Source organism: Telmatherina bonti (genome assembly GCF_933228915.1).
Source record: "Telmatherina bonti genome assembly, chromosome: 22".
NCBI classification, from domain to species: Eukaryota; Metazoa; Chordata; class Actinopteri; order Atheriniformes; family Telmatherinidae; genus Telmatherina; species Telmatherina bonti.
Window position 1 is genome coordinate 14,816,859 of NC_136631.1, and position 16,989 is coordinate 14,833,847.

General features: G+C 40.3%; 2 protein-coding genes across 2 annotated transcripts in view; one reads left to right on the top strand and one right to left on the bottom strand.

Moving 5' to 3' along the window:
• Window positions 1-2,206: 2,206 nt before the first annotated feature.
• Window positions 2,207-2,761, top strand: grem1b (gremlin 1b; the record flags this gene model as incomplete). The annotated part of the gene is made up of 1 exon (XM_079261522.1): window positions 2,207-2,761. One exon carries the CDS (start codon window positions 2,207-2,209, stop codon window positions 2,759-2,761), a length of 555 nt encoding a protein of 184 aa, XP_079117648.1.
• A 3,332-nt stretch (window positions 2,762-6,093) lies between these two features.
• LOC306772983 (formin) overlaps window positions 6,094-16,989 on the bottom strand; it is a gene marked incomplete at its 5' end in the record, with an annotated part of 51,454 nt that continues 40,558 nt past the window's right edge. The window contains 4 exons of the mRNA XM_079262664.1: window positions 6,094-6,205; window positions 6,317-6,398; window positions 8,061-8,210; window positions 13,071-13,122. Of these exons, the coding sequence (XP_079118790.1) occupies window positions 6,161-6,205; window positions 6,317-6,398; window positions 8,061-8,210; window positions 13,071-13,122 (329 nt within the window). The 3' untranslated portion in view covers window positions 6,094-6,160. The remainder of the gene's footprint in view (window positions 6,206-6,316; window positions 6,399-8,060; window positions 8,211-13,070; window positions 13,123-16,989) is intronic.

The following is a 16,989-nucleotide window of genomic DNA, read 5'->3' on the forward strand; positions in this document are numbered from 1 at the left end:
TACTCTGCATAAAACTCTTCTCGATTATTTATAAAATAAAATGAGCAAGAAAATAGACAAATGTTTTAATTGCTGTTATGAATTAATGCCTGACTCTAGATGATATTCTTGAGGACTGATGTACATCAGCATGTAGGCGACGTTGTACCAAACAGGATCAGTTGGAATCGCGCAGAATCTCGCGTTAAGATAAACGACTGGCTCTAATGAATGAATTTTGTTGGGAGGTGGTATTTAAGGCATTTTTTTATTTATCTACAGAAATCCATTTACTAGCATTTATTTTCTATAGCTTTTAAAGCAGTCAGAGATTTATGTGGTTGCCAGGTTTAAAAAAAAAAAAAAAAAATCCTTCAGCTTGTATTAGTACCTACAACCGAAGTTAATAAACGTGTTGAAACCGATTAACAATAAACCCTCAAAGGTCCGAGTCAAAATCATCCCAGACTGATATTTTAATGTTGGCTTTGTACAACAAAGCAAAAACATTCAAAACCACATAATAAAATATCACCCACTGAATATTTCACAGCCTGGCAACTTTTACCCTTTACTTGAATTATTTTTTTTTTTTTTTTTTTTTACCTTAGAATCGCAGTGGATTAAATAAGCATCAACATAGCAGTAAATTGTAGATCTAATAAACCGATATTATTACATTTACATGAATAGGAAATAGTTAAAACATGAAACCTAATAAACGAATAACCTGTGTGAAAATTCCCAGTGCGTCATCTGCCCCAGTGCAACAAATGGACTTATCTATCTATCTATCTATATATATATATATATATATATATATATATATATATATATATATATATATATATATATATATATATAGAGAGAGAGAGAGGATAGACCTATGAGAAAATAAAATAATTTGGATAAGTCCATTATTTTATTTTCTCATAGGTCTATCCTCTCTCTCTCTCTCTCTCTCTCTCTCTCTCTCTCTCTCTATATATATATATATATATATATATATATAGAGGATAGACCTATGAGAAAATAAAATAATTTGGATAAGTCCATTTGTTGCACTGGGGCAGATGACGCACTGGGAATTTTCACACAGGTTATTCGTTTATTAGGTTTCATGTTTTAACTATTTCCTATTCCTGTAAATGTAATAATATCGGTTTATTAGATCTACAATTTACTGCTATGTTGATGCTTATTTAATCCACTGCGATTCTAAGGTAAAAAAAAAAAAAAAAAAAAAATTCAAGTAAAGGGTAAAAGTTGCCAGGCTGTGAAATATTCAGTGGGTGATATTTTATTATGTGGTTTTGAATGTTTTTGCTTTGTTGTACAAAGCCAACATTAAAATATCAGTCTGGGATGATTTTGACATATATATATATGTATGTGTGCGTGTGTGTGTGTGTGTGTGTAAAAGAAACTAACTTTCACTTTTCCCACGCGCACAGAAACTTCAGGCCTGCTCCCCTTCAGCTCCTCTTGCACCCTCCTCCTCTTCCCCTTTCCCCCCTCCCTGCCTGACTGTCTTGGCTGCTTCTCGGTTGTCTGCCTTCCTGGGGTGGGTTCAAGGAAGTGTTGAGGGGGCGGATAGTCCTGATTTTCTTTACATCGTGCTCAGCCAATAACTGTTGTGCACATCTCAGCTGGCAGATATTTAAAAGGGAGACAGTTCGGCGCTGGAGCAATTTGTATTAAACTCCTTGGCCCCTGTCTATGGAGCGTTTAGTCTCCCACGCATCCACAGTCCCATCAGTGCACAGTCGACTGCCGTAGGTGCCTCTCGCTTCCCAAGGTGCCGTGAAAGACTGACAGGATCACATCCTCGTAGCAGTGCAAATTTGCGCAGGTGAGTGAATTTAGGTAACTCAGCTTTGGCAGATGGGGGGGATCTGTTATTTTTCACCACTTAGATTTGAGCAAACTCTTGGATGCTTCAAAAATTTGGTGAACATGAGTTCATGTCTTGTTTGGTTAAGTCTGCTGTTCTTCTTTTGAATAATTGATAAAATGATGTGAATATAATATTTTCTAGATGTTTATCTGACACTAAGTCAAATATTATTTCCCCATTAAGTATGATTTCCAAGCAGTTTCAAAGACTTCTCGTTTTCTCTCCGTGCGTTTTTACGCTGCGTAAAAGCGTTGACAGCTGTTATCCAACGTTTCTGCACGTGAAAGGTTTTGGGAGATTCATTCTTTTGTCCTCTCTTTCCCTAAAAGGATGGCCATCTCGACGCGTATTTTCTGCAGCATTGTTTTCATCATTGGGCTCCTCTCCTGCTCCTCTCCTGCGGGTTCAAAAAGAAACCGAGGTTCACAAGGGGCCATCCCTCATCCTGACAAAAGCAACCCAAACGAATCGGAACAGCAGCCGCAGCCTCCGCAGGCTGGCTCTGGGTCCCGACAGAGACCGGGCTCGTCCTCACCGGCCGACGAGGTGCTGGAGTCCAGCCAGGAAGCTTTACATGTCACGGAGCGCCAGTATTTGAAACGAGACTGGTGCAAGACGCAGCCTCTCAAACAGACAATCCACGAGGAGGGCTGCGTCAGCCGCACCATCATCAATCGCTTTTGTTACGGACAGTGCAATTCCTTCTACATCCCCAGACATATCCGCAAGGAGGAGGGTGCCTTCCAGTCCTGTTCGTTTTGTAAACCGAAACGTTTTACCACGATGACTTTCACTTTGAACTGTCCGGATCAGCAGCCACCCACCAAGAAGAAACGCATCCAGCGCGTCAAACAGTGCCGCTGCATTTCCATAGACCTGGACTAACCAAGCAGCAGTGGTGTGTGTGTGTGTGTGTGTGTGTGTGTGTGTGTGTGTGTTTGTGTGTGTGTGTGTGTGTGTGTGTGTGTGTGTGTGTGTGTGTGCGTGTGTGTGTGTGTATGTGCGTTGAGGACAGGACTGTTGGTCAAGTGTTCTGAGAACACGTGCATGTCTCCATCTGGAGAGGTGCGCCACATGCAAAACAAACAATATTAATAATAATACTCATAAAGCGCACGATTATCTTGCACAACGTGTGAAGAATATGGACACGCAACTTTTTTTTTTCTTTTTTTTACACCTCACAACTTTCAAAACAAACATCACTGCACGGAAACGCTGACTTGGAACGGGCACGTTTTACGCACCGTTTTCCTCATCCTCCCCAGAAAGAAGCAAAGAAAACTAGACTGAAAATAAAAATAAAAACGGTACCATTTAAAAACTCTGCTCCAGAAACTCGCCTTGACGAGGAATCGTTTTTTTCTTTTTTGTCCAAATCTGTATTTTATGCATATGTCTGTAGAACTGGATGTTTCCACTGTGTGGAATTCGATGAATGAATATTTGTAAATGAAAAATGTGATTTTTATTTCGATACTACAAGAATCTTTCAAGGTTAATCTAACTGATTATCTGTGAATTTATTTAGCTGTTGTTTTGCAGAAGTTGGGAGCCTGTTCAAATAGTTTGTAGAGAAAAGAGTCTCCTTAGTTTATATGGACTATGTACAGTGGAGATGAAATAGTTGTGAAATGTAAAGCCATCTTTGATCTAACCACTTTGTTTAACCCTTTGATTAAATTATCCGTGAAAACGTAATGAAATGATGTTGAAATATTGTGCATATAATTTGTAACTAATTGTGTAGAAAAATGTATTAAACTGTGAGATGACCTATTACAGTGTGTGGTCACAACTCATTTGAGATTTTTTTTTTTACATCACAGTAATCAGTTTTGTGAGTGTAGATGCTTTTACTTATTTCAATTATTCCTTTATACGATGACTTGACTTTATTGGATTTGGTGAGAGGTTTTCTGGCTCGGCCATTGTTTTGTTGGCTGAGCACATAGGTGTAAATCAGCTGTGAGTTGGATGGTGTCCAGATATAAAACTATTTCTAAAAAAAAAAAAAAAAAAAAAAAAAGTGAGATGGAAATTAAATGTTCTCAATTTCCATCTTAGAGCATCTTGTTTGCATTTTTGTGATAGAGCAAATCAGCTTTATTTAATCTCATTCTCTTCCCCAGTCTTATAAAACTCAGTTCTGTTAAAACAATGGAAAAATTCCTCCAGTAATAACTAATGACTTTTTTTTCAGCAGATTTCCAAGAACAAGTTTAAACGTCCAGAAAAGAGAGTCTGGGCTGAGGGGCTTCTCTCTGACTCACAGTTTACCGAACTGCCCAGCAGTTTTACGAATAATCAAACCCCTTTGATGACTCAGCTTTTCACATAAATATCAGATTTACACAGTTGAAATCTCATGGAAGTGTTGACAGGAGAAAGGTTGAGAAAAACTGCTATAACACATCTTTCATCCAAATGACTTAGTGGACATCCAGTTTATTCTTGAAATTTAAAACAATTCCGTAAAATTACAGAGCACCTACGCGAGAGCTACCAACAGTAACATGAACCAACAAGAGAAGCTACAGAAAAGTAATTTCTTATCAGCTTTGCTTTTGTTTTTCAGCTCCCTCTCCAGGAAAATACAACAGATTTAACGTTTCGGATTTTTATACAAAATAAATGGCATCCATGAAAGACTTTGGAGGATTTTAAAAAATATTTGAAGGTGCAGTTTTATGCAAAATCTCATAATGGAAGTCTGTCTGAGGTATTAAAACTCACATGGCTTGAGGTGGCAATCTTAAACCTCATTACCCTAAAACACATCCCTGATCGCTCCTGAACGACGAAGAAAAGGCAACTCTTTTCACTTTATGCAAAATACTTACATTTCCACGGCAACTTTATACAACATACAAGTGACATCCACGTGAAAACAGTCCTCTCAGTCAATTCGCCTGCAACTTAGAAAGCCTAAAAAAAAAGGAACAAAGCTGATGTTCTCTTTACATAAATAGACTTTTTTCTCAACGACCCTGGAGCATAGTGACATCACGCATTTTTACATAAAGCTCAACTTTAATAATAAACAATCTTTAAAATAAAAAATCTAATTAGATTATTATCATGAAACAGTAGTTATTACATCTTTTACTAAATTACTTATATTCTTGCATAGGAAAAGAGGTGCAAAATGTGCAAGACAATTTAAAAAAAAAAACAAAAAAAAACACGCCCTTAGGATACTGAGGAGTGCGGTTTCTAGCGTGCAACAACATACAGCTACTGCAAGCAGGAAAGGGCTGGAAACTGTGCTGCAAGCAACGTGATGACAGCACAACTTCTTCTATTTCTTCTTTTAATAAGAAAATGTAGGTAGGTGAGTGCATGTGGCTACAAGCTGTTGTTTCCTTTTTGGGATTTTTAAGTCCAAGTTTATGTATGTGAGGAGGTCCGAGGTTCTACGGCAGACTTGCTGCCAGCTTCTGTTCTCCTCTGGCCGTCACCCAGAGGTCAGTCTGGTGCAGTGCAACACACAACACAGCGAAACCTCACGCACTCGCAACTCATGCACACCAATTCATACTCAACATATCTTCATCTGCACTTGGAGCGGAGTGTAGGTCCTTTATCATATTCTTTAAAGCTGCCCAGTCCCCGCCGATCCTTCAACATGACATATTTACAAGACTCTTAATGACACGGTGAATGAAAAGCTGTACAACACAGCAACGGACACTGGGAGCTGCTAACTTCCTGCTTTAAGAGAGAGATCTGTTTTGTCAACAGGGATTTTCCTCTCAGCAGACATCGGCAGGAAGCGTATCTGTTCCTGCGACGACCCCAGCAGTCCAACACTTGGAGTATTTCCGATTGTTTTCAGAACATATTGTATGTTGTATGATTGAGTTCAGAAAAGAAAAAAAAAACCAAACCAAGAGATCATACTCGTTTTTTTTTAAATCCAGCAGGAAAACTGTGGGACTGCTGAGAATCCCGCTGAACCCTGGAGACCTCTCACAAGCTGGGCACTCCGGGGTCACGGCATGCTGGATGAATGAGGTCAACCTTTGGCCTTTAAGACTCCCATCACCTCGGCTGTGTCAGCCATGCATCCTCGCTGCAGGGGTTGTACAGAAAAGCCTTAACATGGAGGCGGAGCAACGAAGGGGAGGGGGTGTTGTTAGTATGGTGGACACCGCGGTGTGTCCTGTGAGGTTTTATTGTGTTATTGTGAGGCAGGTGGTAAGCGCAGTAGGACTAGCCTGCGCACTTTCTCATCAGCACAACTCCTCATTTCTTAGTTTGCGCTGCCATTCGTCATGTGGCTCAGCTGGAGGACACGCTGGCTTCCTTCTGCCGCAGCCTCTCCTTCTGTTGGCAACAACCACATGAAGATTCAGTGTATTGATCTGAGTGCTGACACGATAAATAGCAGCTTTTATGAAATTCCATTCCTTTCCAGAATACAGAAAAACGTCTCACCAAACTGTTGGCATTGATCTTCTTGGTTTCGACTCTCTTCTCTGCTGTGATCTTCTTTATGTTTTCTTGAGCTTCCTTCAGCCTGCGAGGGGAAAAAAAAACCCCACAAGGATTTCATATTAGCAGAACATTTAAAAGGGGTTTTAAGTATCTCTCTGGCCTTTCCCCTTACACACACACACACACACACACACACACACACACACACACACACACACACACACACACACACACACACACACACACACACACACACACACAGATCCTCTGGAGTTTGCGGTCAGTGAAGGCCTCTTTAGTGAGAAGCAGTAGAGAATGACAGTGACTTGATGAGATAATGAGGAGGCCTTTAAAAACACACTTGGATTTTATGAGTGTGCAAACAGTATTTAAAATAAAGTTAATTGTACATAAGCACAGTCAGCTGTGAACAATGTGAGCCACGATTTGGATTAAAAAGAGAGCACATGGATCCACTGCAGGGCAGTGAAAGTCTTCATGTTACGGGAATCAAGGAGACTAAGTTTACAGAGGAGAGGAATTGTGCAAAATCCCAACAGAAGGCACTAAATCCATCTTCAAAGTGCAACGAGAGCCATTAAAGTACATGATATGCAAATCTACAGCTCAAAAGTCTGACTGAACAGTGAAAGTTCACAGCTTCACTTCCACAGCCACAACTTTTCTTTCCACATGTGGCTGTCCGACTTGCACATCTAGCATCATAATAATGTGCAACATCCCATCCTCGATCTACAGATTTTTAACAGCCACAGGCCTCCGTTCGCTTGCCAGTAAAGCCAGTCGGCTGCTCGGAGGGTCTGGTGGAAATTTCCCCAACTAACATGTCACCTCAGATCACAGAAAAGACCTTAAATTTGGGCTCCAGTTGTTAAAACACAAAACCAAGGCCTTGGATTGCCTCCTATCAGACTCATTGCTGCACATCACTTTGGGACCTTTGACATGATGTCAGGAGGCCTTAAAGGCAGAGTATGTAGGATTTCAAGGCGATTCTTTCCACCACTAGGTGGCAAACACCAGGTCGTGAGCAAAACCACAAAAGTGCTACCTCCACAAACAACCACAGGTTGGCAGTAATGAGGAAAACTCACCCCTCCTCCTTGCCAGCTCCAATGAGGGCAGGAATCGCTTGTGAGCTGTAGCTCAGAGCCGCTCTGCAATAAATGGGCTTATACTCACCCTACTGGTGGAAAAAAGTACTTTTTTTTTTACTGGTCAGAAAACATTCAAGAAAGGTCTTTGTCATTAATTAAACTTGCAATTTAATAACGCATCAAATATGGACAGACTGGAACCTACATGTTTGAAAAACTATCTAATTATGGTTGTAGTTATTCTTTTAGTTAATTTATTTTGAAAATATTGAAAATCTTACATACTCCACCTTTAAGCAACTATCTAAACCTGACATAGACAAGAACTTTAATTTAAAACTGTTTGGTTTGGCTTTACTTGAAACAATCTGTATATGATCTCCTGAAAACTTGACCCCTAAAGCAACACTAACAGTGTAAGTATTTGGAAGAACTATCAAATTCTACACTGCAGAGGTCAAAATAACCCAGTTTTATGTGCGGAATCCTTCATTCCCCAATATGAAAATCAATTTGTCTTCTTTCTGTCAAGAATCTGAGATAAGCAAGGCTACTTGCTACTCCTGGCAATCTACATCTTCATGACAGAGAAACTAATGGCTCAGTGATTCAAGAATCCATCTCACCTCTCCTTGGAGATGTTCTTGCTTTGTCGTATCCAGGTGTTTTTGAAGTCATTGCAGAATTCGTACCAGAGCATAAAGACATAACTTGGAGTCACTTCTTTCTCTCCGGGCTTCGGCTTTATACCAAAGTAGCTCATCACGTCCTGGAAGCTGAAAGAGGAAACACAGTAGAGGCTAAAACAACTGGAAATAACTTCATATGGGGCTAAAATTCCTTTTTGGTTTTAAACATGAGGTATAAGGAAGTTAAAGTATGTAAGTCCAATAAACCCAGAAGAGTTAAGGGGAATGCATTAAATTTAAAGTTTGAAATTTAAAGCCATAGAAACTGATGGATGTAGTCAGAGTAGGAGGCTGGAAACAGAGCTGAAAGGAGAGCATCCACCCTGCTGGGCCACAGGGGAGAGCCAGTAGCGGCGGCTCCATTATCACATTGACCTCCAGAGCCTGCAGGGTGGAGAATGCCAGAGGAGATGGAGAGGGCCGAGAACAGGCACACCATCTTCCCTCGCTAACATACTAAACTGTAGAACCTGCAGCTCCAGGAACATGATCTGTGGCAGCCAGGCAGCGGTGAGACGTTGGTGCACACACAAGTCTGATCTGTGTTCATAAATAGATCCTCTGTAGCGCTGTTGTAAGCCAGCTCCCTGCCTAATTCAATTGTAACCAAATCTGAACTCTTCACGAGGCTCTCAGCAGCACACACAAGGCATGAAAAGCAGCCTGCTGCTTTAGATTCCCTTTGCTAACCCAAACATGAAAGACCTTTTCTAGCTGTGCCTGTCAGAGGGTTAATAAAAGGAGGCCATGATTCAAGGGATGCTCTCAGTCCCATTGACACCCAGGTAGGCTCTGACCTCCAGATGCTAGGTGGTATTTTGCTAGCCTAATATAAGACATGTTCATGTGGAGGGAAAAGTTGCCCAGGCGGCCAGCTACAAGAACCAAAAAGGGGGGGAAAAAAAGAAGAAAAAAAAAAAAGGACAAATTTCTGCATGAGTCTGCTTCCCATTTCCCAGTGATTCATCATTTGCTGGGATGCTCAAAAACAGGCGAGCGCTGTAGATCATTGTGCGTGCTACAGGAGGTACAAGACCAAGCTTCTGAGATGTTTAAATTGACCAGACGGACGTGCCGTCACAGGTAGGCTGGCTACAGCTGGTCTGGCATGACCAACACAGACATTTCTCTGTCAGTTCCTCCTCTCACCCTGGGTCATCATGTCAAAGCTTGCACAAATCAAACAACTAGCTTTTCCTTGGAGTCTCCTGAGCATAAACACAACGCTGCACTTGAAACAGATGCACAAGCTCCCACTATAAACTCAGACGTCCTTACAAAGCGCAAGCAGAACTCTGTTTATTTGCAAGCGCAGAGCAAATGCACTTGCACACACACATGTAGAGAAACACCTAGACCGCTACAATGATGGCATTGCCGTGAGAGGGTTTACTGCAGCACCCACAGGCAGCATTCCTCACTGACAGCTATAAAAAAGACCCATTACAAAACCATGAACGGCCATGAGAATCAGAAGAATATTTGGAAAGGCAACTCTGCATTCCTTTGTTTCCTCAGTAAAAAGATTACAGAAGTAAACTGCATGCTGTTTTCTGATTCAGGAGAGGACCGAATCAAAGGCCATTTTCATCATATAACGTCCAAGTGGAATGATAAACCCACTTGAACCAACAAAACCAGAACTATAGAGAGACTATGGAGGCAGTACTTGGGCCAAATGAAATTGAGCGTGATGGGGGAGAAGGAGACCTAATGAGACAGAACTGTGGACAGAACCAGAAAACCTCAATGGAGCCCAAACACGAAGCAGACAAATTGGGTCTGCATGTTGTGGAAAAGGCCGGTGATCAAACAGGAAATGAATTTAGGATAAATACATTTCTCATTACGTCAATGCTTTACATTGAAGCTCGAACATATCCAAAAGCTGTTTTGTTTGAATTCTTATGTTATTTCATAGAAAGGATTTCTAATTTTTTTTGTTTTACTAGTTTATAGATGAAGATTTTCATGCAACATTTTCATCAAGTGGAACAAGAGATTCTTAAGATCTGACATTAAAATCTGAAATTAGCTAGATCAATGTTCATATAATAATAATAATAATAATAATAATAATAATAAATCTTGTAAAGAACAAAATCCAATAGAAACAGCTATAATTTATTTGGACACGTTTAAACAGACAGCCATGTGTTTACTGCAAAGTCATCATCTCAAACAAGACTCAGAGGACACCAATTTCTCACCAGCTGACAACCTCTGCCGTGTTTCTTATCATAATGCAGAAAATGTTTTCATTTGATTCCAGGTCTTGTTTGCAGGTAGGCAAACTTAGCATCCGGACTATTTTACTACATAATCATGCTTTTTACTGAGGGATTTGTGGCCCCAGCAATGGGTAACTTCTGCATTTAGTGTCCCATGTGCTTCAGCAGGACAGTTTTCCAGATGAAAGGCAGCAAGCTTTTGGGATATTGTTAAAATCTTATAAGAATGAGTTTAAAATTGAAGTTCTGGTTGCAGCAATGAATCATTTTCAGAAGCATTTCTGAGCTTATACAGTGATTCTACTATTGGAATCATCTAAATTTAATGCACTGCAAAGCGAGAGCGAGAAAATCCTTCACTACCGATTCTGTCTTATATCAAATAAAGTCTGTATTTTTAAATGATCTTAGATACAGTAGATAATGAAATTGCCCCCATAAAAGTTTCCATTTAGGAACCTTTGAAACTTTTTTCTTTTTAATTAAATTGCTGCAGCAGTCAAAACGTTTTCAGATGTTTCACAGCCATCAAATTCATCATATAATAACGAAAAAATGGAAAGTTACCACTTTACACATGACATGTTGTCTTTATGCTAGTTTAGATGGAATATTTAAATACAGGATTTTAATATACAAATCATTTAAATAAATTTATATAAACATGTGTAGAAAAACTTTTACAATAAAATGTGTTGTGTTGTTACAGTTTATTGATAATAAAAAAAAAAGTAAAATAATGAAACAACTAAAATACAGCATTTTTAATCTTCTCTTTTCAGGTTTAAAAAGTGAGAAATCTAATAGTAGTAGAACAGAAAACAAAATTAATTATAGTGTTTAAAAAAAAAAATTCTATGTGTAGTTGAAAAAACAATATTCTTCATGTTTTCTTACTATTTAAAAAAGTCTCAATTATAAAAATCAGATATAATATAATATAATATAATATAATATAATATAATATAATATAATATAATTTAAATTTGATTTTTAAATGAGTTAATGAACTGAAAAGAATTTTTAAAACATTTTGCAGATGAATTATTGGTTTACTGGGTTTATTTTCATATTGAATAAATTTAAGTTCATTGAATTTTGTTCAAATAAAATTTCTGGCATAGTTCACTATTAGGATTGAAATATACAAAAAAAAAAACCAAAAAAAAAAAAAACCAAATGCAATTGCCTCTAAAATTTCAAAGAATATTTAGTTAGCCCCATTTTATAACGACCAAAATAATTGCATTGCCATTAAAAAGTTTGGACACATGTAACCACTGAATTTAAAGGGAAAGGGTGTCCAATTTTTTTGATTGATAATGTATACATAAATATTAAATCAAATAAGTAACTGTTGCCTTAAAATGATTCATTCTTTCTTCTTGCCAAGATTTAAAATCCTATCAAGCATTTAGCATCTTGTCCTAATTCCCGTCCCCAGCACTCAGCGATTTGGACAAACAGATTAAGGCTTAAGTTATTTGGTAGCACCAACGGTTGATCATCCATTTTTTCTTTTTACCAATAATTTTGCCACTGCTGCCGTTTGTGTGACAATCCCTCATCTAGCACAGATGTGAGCCCACCCAGGGCCCGGAGAGCCCGCTGACGCCCATATTCATCAACGCCGTGTCACTTTTACGAGGTGGCTCTGTGGGAACCTGCGAGAGAGGGTGAGACCCCCGCCTCCTTCTCGCTATACCTAGCGCCAGTCGGCCTGCCCCTTCTAAGGTGATATTAAAGGAAAACTTCATTAAAGGAAAAGGTGCTTTCAGCTGCGGGACCCTTTTGATCAATATTCCACTTCAAGTTCAACACCTTCATTACAATAATGTCACTCATCCACAAGAGGATGCAAACACACACACAAACACACATTCACATTGTAGTGTGGTTTGATACATAGAAATATCCCTCGATGTTGATGGTGAGACTGAAAGAATAAGTACTGCAGACATGTGTCAGGAATTGTCTTGGCTCTAAAACAGCAACATGAAGCAGAGCAGTCTGGAGCCGCTGGCTGAGTTATGATGTTGTCCAAAGCAATCAGCTTTCTAATTGTTTAGTGGTTCCATTTTCTTGTGTCCGGTGTCTTTCACCATCTTCTTCATGTGCTCTCGTGGTTTATTTTAGAAGCTGGGCTGTTACAATGTAAAGCAAACAACTCAGCTCTCAATCCAAACAGGGCAAAAATGACTCTGTTTGCCTTGTTTCTCTGCTCCACCATCTTTTTCCACTATGAAACGTTCCAGATACGACTGCGCTCGGATGGCGAGCTCAGCGGCTGCCAGTGTGTCTTGCGCTGACAAATCAATGAAGCCTCTCAGAAGATTCTTGGGAATCTTCTGCACAAAACACAGCAGATAAGAATGATAGGAAGTGCAGGGGAGGAGGTTTAGGGTTTATACGTTGATGTGAAAGCTCACGGCGGTCTCTGTTGAGCAGAGGGGCAGTTTATTTGTGTTTTACTGGGAATTTGTAAAAGTTCACAAGTTAACACCAGTGTCTTTATGCAGAAATGTTTAAATGAAATCATGCAACACCTGCTTAGTTAAAGGCCGACTCTCTCATCGTTCTGAAAATGTTACGAACCGCTGGAAATGTTGTTTACATAAACAGTATTTCTGCTATCTGATAGCAGCTATGTGCTAAATAACCTCCATGGTTTCAATCCTCTGCTCTCAGATTGAGCTTGTTAAAACTGGTTTCCTACCTTTTCTGAGCTGTATTGAGCTGGTCCTCTCCAGCAGAATGCTCCTTTTGTGCTGCAACACAGAAAGAAGAGATCTAGACTGATTATTTGGCACTAATATGGCGTTAACACAGACAAGCAACCGTTTCTACTGACTCCAGAAGAGGGCGCTGTGCTAATTAACCATCCTTGGAGTTATCAGTGAAAAGGCAAAGAAGAAGAGCTGAAGCCTGAGATGTCACTGACCCACTGAGCATGTTACTCATGTGACTGTTAAGCACATTGTAAAGCTTGACATGCCTCCATGTGTTGACGCTCAAACGTGTGAGCGAGTGACGCCTGGGTTCAGGCGCAGGGAGTGGTGGTGTGTTTGCAGAGCTCTGCCTGTGTGTGTGTGTGTGTGTGTGTGTTGACATGCATGCGTGTTGTGGCTAAAACAGAGAAGCTTGGGAACTGGAGGCTCCTGTGGACTCCTGCCATGTAAAAGTGTCTAAATGCAAGGCAGATGTGTGCGGCGGGCCAGGCCGAGGTGCAAGAATTTATCTAGGGCCAGAGAGTGCCTGTGATCTCAGATTTATTGCATTTTTCCAGATTCATCCTTTTTACAATGATGGGGGACCTTTCCTACTTGAAGATTTAAGAGGGGGAAGTCTCCAAAAATTGTTCAAAGGCAGGTTTGGGGGTCTTTTGGGAGAAGGTAAGCTAAAGCCTGCGATCAACCCGTTTTTTTTTGTTTTTTTTTACATGTTGTTGGGTAAACCTAATGAAGGGAGGGGGAGTGGTGGCGGTGGTCATGTCTGGAATAAAAGGAGGAGGGGGAAGAGAAGAGGGGCCGTGACCAATGGCGTTAGTCTCAGTGGGGGTCAGGCTGGCGCCTGAGGTACCCCTCTGGTGCGACTGTGCAGAGGTGGCACAGGAGCCGAGAGGCTGAGAGAAAGAGAGCAGAAGAGAGAGGGGATGTGTGAAGTTTCTCTTCCTCCGCTCCGTGTGTAAACATGAAACCACTAGTCGCTAACTAGAAAGTTATGAGATGTGCATGCTGAGAGGGACAATAAATTAGGGCTTTAAAACTCTGACACACTTTTCCAAACTGAAAAGCACCCAGCAGCTAGAAAACAAAGCGATGGAGAGCGGCGAGAGACGGATGCTGAAGATTTCCATGAAACATCCTTCTTCATCTCCTCCTCCACTTTCATTTGAACACGGACGGATCTGAAAAGCTTCGTCCAAAGCGGCTTCCACAGACCGTTATTATTAGCCCATTCTGACTCATCTACGTAGCCCACAGTCATCTCAACAAGTGGAAGTTTGGTTACTTGCTGACAAAGAAAGTGCAGGAATGTGATGATCCGCAAGTATTTTCCATGCACAGCAAGTGAAATGACACCTACACAAGCTGAGACTGAATGCAGAAATTATTTTTCATTTAGTCATGGTTGGTTGTTTTTTTTTTTTCTAACATGAAAAATATACCAGTCAGAGTGCAACCAGATGTTTTAAAGAGGTCCTATTAAAAAGGATACATGAAATGGAAATGTTTGACGTAAAAGAAAAAGACATCATCTGTAAGTTTAGAGAATACTAAACTTTTGAGAATACTGTCTCAAAAGAAGAAAACACATTTTGTAGAAGGCATGACACATTCCAGAAAAATCAGCAAAGACAAACCAAAGACTAATCGGAGCGACATATTTATAAGAAATCAAATATAAGAGAGGGAGGAGCAGAGTTAGGACTCGGCTCGGGAGAGGAGCAGGAACTGCCTCATGTCAAGATGGATCCCTGGATATAGATCTGGGAGAGATCACAAAGGCAAGCTTAAGAGGCAGACTGCGGGGCGTTTAGGTTCACCTATAGGACCTGGCAACACAAAGCTCTCATCACACCGTTTAGTCTTCATATGTGGGAGAAATTCCACTGTAGCAAGCCTCTTCATTGTTTCGTACAGGTTTGCTTCAATGTGTAAAATCATGTGTGTGACACATGCTTTCTGTGGACAAACTGCCTGCGCGTTCACCTGAGTGAAAAGTTCACTCATCAGCGATGAGTCAGTATTTAACTGCCTCAGCCACTCTTTGATCTGTATCCTGTTGCTTTGTTTTTTTGCCTTTACATACCACACACTCCTAGGAGAGCTCACAGCTCGAGGAATAAAAAAAAGATGTTTTTTTTTTAACAACTGGAGGGTGTAAAACTGTTTTTTTATCTGAAATCTCAGTTACTTTAACAATCTTGAGATTTTAATTAATTCAGCTGCTGAGGTGAAAAAAAATTGTGGAGACCTTATTATGTCTGCTAAAACCCCCCAGAGCAGATGATGCTTTATCCTAAACACAACCAGCTCTCAAGCAGCTTTGGTTTTAAACAGTGATATGGTGATACACTCTTATAAAAGGTGAAGATTAACCAGTGAGATTAAAAATCTAGGATTAAACCTTGAATCACGTCACTGAGCCAAAAGTCTTGCTTTGCCGTCCAGACCTCAGGTCTACTGAAGTGGCAGCAGCAGAAACAGATGGAAGTCACTTTGGCAACCGCAGATACCTTAACAACATTAACCTACATGTAAATGCAGAAAAAAGGCTTGTGTGTAGGAACCCTTCTGTGAAACGGACACAGAGCAACACGTTGCATCTAATAGGCAGCAGAAAATCCCTATTTATTTTATGAAAAGTCTGCCTTAGTCCACAGCAGTAAGAAAAAAGTAATTAAATATTTTAAGCATGCACTGTAGGATGCTCACTTCCTGCTTAACTGGAGTAATGAAGAAGCTTTAAGTGAAATTTTATACCCTGTTTTTGTTTTTTTTGGTTAAGTTCAGGGCTTCTCATCGTGCCAAAGCTTCATTTCTAGATGCAAAGAAGATGATGGAAGCTACGAATTAATTTTATGTGTCAAAACCTACAGAAGAAAGATGGTATAGCAGCAGTTTGTCTGTGCCTGGGTCAGAAAAGGGACATATAGCGAGACGCTCAGTGTTTCGGTGAAACTCTGCTCCCGTCACGGTGGTCCCCAGGAGTGATCCACTGAGGCCAGCCGGGCTTTACAAGGCCGCAGCCAGAGATGTCCTGCCAGCTTTATGGAAGCTCAGAGTACACGAGAACCATGTTAGGGGCAATGTGATCCCTTCTACAGGCCTGTGGACTCCTGTCCTTGTGCTGTCTTACAGCACAGCGAGACGCCCTCTCTCAGCAACAACAGAAACACACACACACACACACGTACACGTACGTGCTGGGAGACAGCTCTTCCAGCAGCCAGCTTACTGTCTGGCTAAAAAACATAATTATAACTCCCTCTTTTATAAAGGTCCCTGAAGTAAGTCTGAGTGAAAACAAGGCCTTTCTACCCCCCCCCCCCCCCCCCCCCCCCCCACTCTCAGTTTCATGACCACTTACTCGGCCATAAATCCTCTTTGCAAATGAATGTTTCATCTTTTAAGACACAAAGAATTTTCTTAACAATGTCACATGAGACAGATCAGCTTATGAGCAGGACCGAAAGCAAACATCCATTAACGCTACCTGACAGCGAGGGACGCGACGGTGTCACTGTGCATGATTTGGAGGGAGTAGGAGAGATTTAAACACCTTATTACTTATCTTGAGTGACATTCTTCTAATATTCTCCGCAGTAGAAATTATTTAGTGCTGACAATCAGAAAGGAGAGCCAGAAATGACACTAAATTTATTTAAACAAGATGACAAGCCCCTATTGCTGTTTTGGCAGCATGAGGCAACATCTGTGATTTAGTGCTCTGAATTTAAGAACAAATATCTGACTTGGTTTTTTTTTTTTTTGGCTGCCAAAAGTTTGCAGTTTTGGCTTTGCCCTGGATTTTTCTTTGTTTCTTTCTTTTTATTGCCTGAGGAGTTTTGAAGTTTAGAAAAACCTATTAATAACAAGTGTTCTTCTGTGATAGTGCAGAATTTTTTTTTT